This window comes from Nicotiana attenuata, chromosome 1 (assembly GCF_001879085.1).
Source record: "Nicotiana attenuata strain UT chromosome 1, NIATTr2, whole genome shotgun sequence".
NCBI lineage: Eukaryota > Viridiplantae > Streptophyta > Magnoliopsida > Solanales > Solanaceae > Nicotiana > Nicotiana attenuata.
In genome coordinates, this window is record NC_031989.1 from 87,594,499 (window position 1) to 87,599,008 (window position 4,510).

A 4,510-nucleotide genomic window follows, 5' to 3' on the forward strand; every position below is an offset into this window, starting at 1 on the left:
AATTCCCGTTTTACTATAAGTAAATTGCCATTTACGTTATGGCCGTTTTACATGAACAGTCATAACTAACCTCTGAAGAGTTGCACCTCTTCGTTTTTGAACTCAACATGTTGGCTTAAAATAGCAGTCCATTCTCTCAGATTTTCCATACGAAATTCTGAATTCTCCTCCTTTCTTCTGCATCATTTTAACTACAAAAAAAAGCTACAGTAAGTGTGATTTGCTACTGATTATTGTGTTCGCTGAAACACTGGAGTTTGAAGTACCACTACACCAGTGTGTAATTCGTTCTATCCTAGGAGGAAATAATTCACAACCTCGGGTACTAGGAGCGGATTAAGTTCCTTAAGGAAACACTGTGAATTCAGTAGGCTCGGATTAAATTCTGTTTCTTCTAAATTTCTGTTTAAACATTATTTTATCTTCTCGAGATTATTTTACAAATACAGTTTACTAACAATTAGTTCCATATTGTTGAACATTTAAGTGTTCACAACATAAATCCTCTTCTTTTCTATATATTTTCTGTTCAAATAGTCCATTCTCATTAATAAATATCGGGTAGTAAGTAGTAACATTGACACTAAGAAACCAATTCTCCCTTAAATTCTCCGTAAAATTCTCAGCTCATTTATAAAAAGCCACGAAAATAATGTGTCGACGCACAGACCTTTTCGTGCCTTCCAGATGGAGTGAGTCAGAGCAGCCATACTAGCCAGCACAAAAGCTGTGTTGATTAATAAACTTGATTAACAAAATTTGATAAATCAATTCTATCCAAGAAGTTCTTGTAGCATAAATTTCTTTAGTAAGACCACTGAAATTGATGTCGATCTATTCAATCGTTTCAGATTATAAGAATTATATTTGGATCTTACCCACATCAATTCCCTGAACAAGATATTCTCCATTCTTCCTTGAAATTATAAAAAGTGAGCCTAAATCTTCTTTAGTAATTAATCAAATCATAAGAATTACTTTCTCGGTCCTATATTATGTGATATTGTTGGATTGGGCAACAGGGCAAGGGCTTTTAGAAGAAGGAATGAATTTTGACAATATTTAGCAATTTATATGAGAATACATTAAAGTTAATTATTTTTAAATATAAAAATATCTTCTTTTTTTTTGGAAAAACTAAAAAGAAAAGTGCACAACTTAAATTAGATCAGTGGGATTGTATTAAAAAGGCAATGCATTTTATCCATGGTAATTAATAATATTCCCTCGACTTGATTCTTCTTTCTTCATTCAAGTAATAAATCAAGTAACAAAAGCTTGATAATTGACATAAACTGTTCTTGACTTATGAAACAAATATCAACAGGTCTAATAATCCAGCTCCAATACGACAATTGACAAGATGAGGGAAAAAGGTGTGATCGTACGACAATTATTGCTTAAAACTAGCTGCCAAAGAGTAAATTAAAAAAAAAAATGAAAAGTAACTTAGACATTAATTATAGTTACTAGACCTCAATAATGCAATACATAGGCATCATATTGAACAGTAGCATCACCAGTTTTCATATCCCATGAATGAGTACTGGCCTGAACATATCCTCTAGCAAATCGGAAAAGCCCACTGCCGCCGATCACTGCCATCTCTCTCACCTTCTCGAACACCGAATTCCGGCCAAGTACGGTAAAGGTACTTCCATTATATTTCCCTTCAACAAAGGCAAAATTCATGACCATCATTAAACCAACATCATTTTGTGAAGCAGAAGCATAAAACCCTTGTGCCCTTCCAACAATTTTGGAACTCAACTCTGGTCCTAGGGTTAAAGCATTATCTATCATATTCATTTGACCAAAGCCTGTGGTTGTGTTTTTTGGTGGTGGGATAATCATCATAGATGTTGGTTTGGAGCCACTAAGGACGTCATGCCAGTAGAATTTGAAATGGCTGAGTTTTTCCTTTTTAAGACCCATAGATTTTCTCTTTAAGGATTTTCCAAATATGTGTTCTTCTTCTCCGGTGGCCGGAAAAGCTACTAGAAAGAGGAGAATGGAGATGAGGAGGATATGGAATAGTTTAGCCATGGAAGCAAATTCGTTTGGTCCCTTAATTCGTGGGAAATGAAACCATATGGTGTGTAACTGTGTGTGGGTACCCGTTATTTATAGAAAGGTCAAGGCGAAAGGTTTACATATTGTAAAAACCATAACTTGGTCTGTTAACCATATAAAATTTGGATTTAACTTATATACGGTAATAGTTTAATTGGAAAATGATCAAATTTGTCCCTAAACGTCTGCAATTAATCTTAATATGCCTTCCATTAATCTATCGGCTAATAAGGGCCCTCACCATTAATTTTTGTCTTATATGCCCCTCTGACTAACAATTTTTTATCATAAAAATTAATATTGGTTGACACGGTGGAAGCGTCACAACGATAGTGGGAGGGGTATATTTGGGACGAAAGATAACCGTGAGACGCTCCTATGAGCAAAAGGATCCTAATGGATTTAATATTTTCGTACATTATCAGATTACCGTAAAGATAATTAAAGATAACAAATTCATTGAAATTATTAAAGTAAAAAATAAAGGAAGTAACATTCTGCAAAAAGTTAAATTGATTATATAAAAATTTTTAATAACACTGTCGGTAGATATAAAATAATATTAGTAAAACTTTATCACAAACCATCCGAGAAAAAACCACTCACTATACTCCACCAGTCATATGATAATGTCAACTAGGTCGTGAGCCTCTAATTTATTCAACTATAAAAATTTATTCCTCACTTGACTATTTTTTCAGTAATTATCTTGATATATGATAATATAACACGATTATGATTTTTGTTAATTGCGCTTAAGTATCAAAATAGGTGAAGCTAGAAGAAATTGCTTTTATTTATGAAAGATATTAAGCACAATTTATAGATGTATGGGTGAAAAACTTCATGTTACGTGTTTGACCTGGTCAACGGAGATAAAGCCTTTAAAAGGTGTGACGTGTCAACCTGATTTCAAAAGGTCGAGGTCATGTGAAGAAGGTAGATTATCGTCGAGGTCGAGGTCGAGGTATGGCTTGATAGAAAACAAGGACGAGGATGAGCATCCCTCCTTGGTGTGCACTAACGACAATATTCTATTGAGTATTCTTCTCCGTTGTACAATCTAGGCTTTTGTGGCCAATGTACTCTTATAAATAGCAAAAGAGGTAGTTCTAAAAGGGGAATGCTTTTTGTAAAGAACAACATAGACAATCTCTATGAAGATTCTCTGTTTATTGAATGCATACAAGGTTTACCTTTATACTCCTTTTTCTCTATCTTTCTCTCACGATCCAAGAACAATCGGAATATTCATTTGCTTATCATCATCCATCATCATCAGAAAGCTTAGTGAAAAATCTCACCCTTGTCTGGTGAACCTTGTTCCATTTATTAAATGCCATTTATTGTCATTTATTGCTCTCTTTCATGTTCTTATGCCATTAGTGCTCTAAGACATTCTTATCTAAACGGCACACGTCTAATACTCTTCATAAAAACACCAGATATGCCACTTGGATATTAATATTGACTTGGATTAACCCCTTTTCTCTATAAATCTAAATGTAGAAAAACCTAGATCTAAATTTTAGGTTATACAGTTTGGCACCGTCTGTGGGGATTTCTTAGTCAAACTATTAGTTGTCATTTAGATCTATAAATTTCTTTACTTACTGACCTAACAAGCTGTAGAATATCCTTTTTCTCTGTGCATACAAGGATTCCGTGACAAGTAACCAAGGAAAGGGAACAAGGGAAACGGACAACGTCCCGCTCAACCGTATGGGTGCTATCGACGAAGGGTATGAAACTCAAGATGGGGAGGTAACCCCCACGGTATTCCCAAACTTAGGGAAGTCGCCAACACTCTTCTGTAGCACAGCCAAACCAAATGGAAAAGTGGCTTCCATGTCCGTGGGAGAGCAAGCACTACACCCCATAAAAAAGCTCCTTGAAGCTTGGCTAACCGACACTTTGGTCAGCGTAATGAGAAAACAAGCCCCATGCACAACGGTGGAAACCACAAAGAACCACGCAACACAGCTTAGGAACGAACAAGACGACCAACCGAACCCTCCAAATTTAGGTAACACTCATACAACTATTGACGGTGTAGGTGACAATGTCCTCGCCGCCGTGTTAAAGAGAATGGAGGAAATGGAAACGAGAACAAGGCTCTCAAGGAACAGATAAAGGAGCAGCAAGAATGGACTGACAAGATATCAGGTGCCCCAAATCGTTACCGAAGAGAGACGCCGGCATAATACAACCATACAGAGAAGAAGTGGCTCCTCATGCCATACTAAAAACTTTCAAGACGCCCCTCACCTCTAAATATATGATGGAACAACTGATCCCTAGGACCATGTAACCTACTATGTCACTGCCTGAAAGGCAACGACCTCACTAAAGAGAAGGTGTCCTCCATCTTGTTGTAAATTTCGGCGAAACCCTCACATAGGGTGTGTTGACATGTTATTCGCAGTTCCCAGCCTAC

At 36.2% G+C, this 4,510-nt stretch overlaps 1 protein-coding gene across 1 annotated transcript; it reads right to left on the minus strand.

The window, feature by feature from the left end:
* On the minus strand, window positions 1,211–2,141 carry LOC109230069 (dirigent protein 22-like). The gene has a single exon (XM_019395602.1). It carries the CDS (start codon window positions 2,044–2,046, stop codon window positions 1,477–1,479), a length of 570 nt encoding a protein of 189 aa, XP_019251147.1. The 5' UTR covers window positions 2,047–2,141; the 3' UTR covers window positions 1,211–1,476.

Excerpts from the sequence above, each read along its gene's own strand:
- LOC109230069 (XM_019395602.1), bottom strand. The coding sequence starts at position 2,046 with ATGGCTAAACTATTCCATATCCTCCTCATCTCCATTCTCCTCTTTCTA.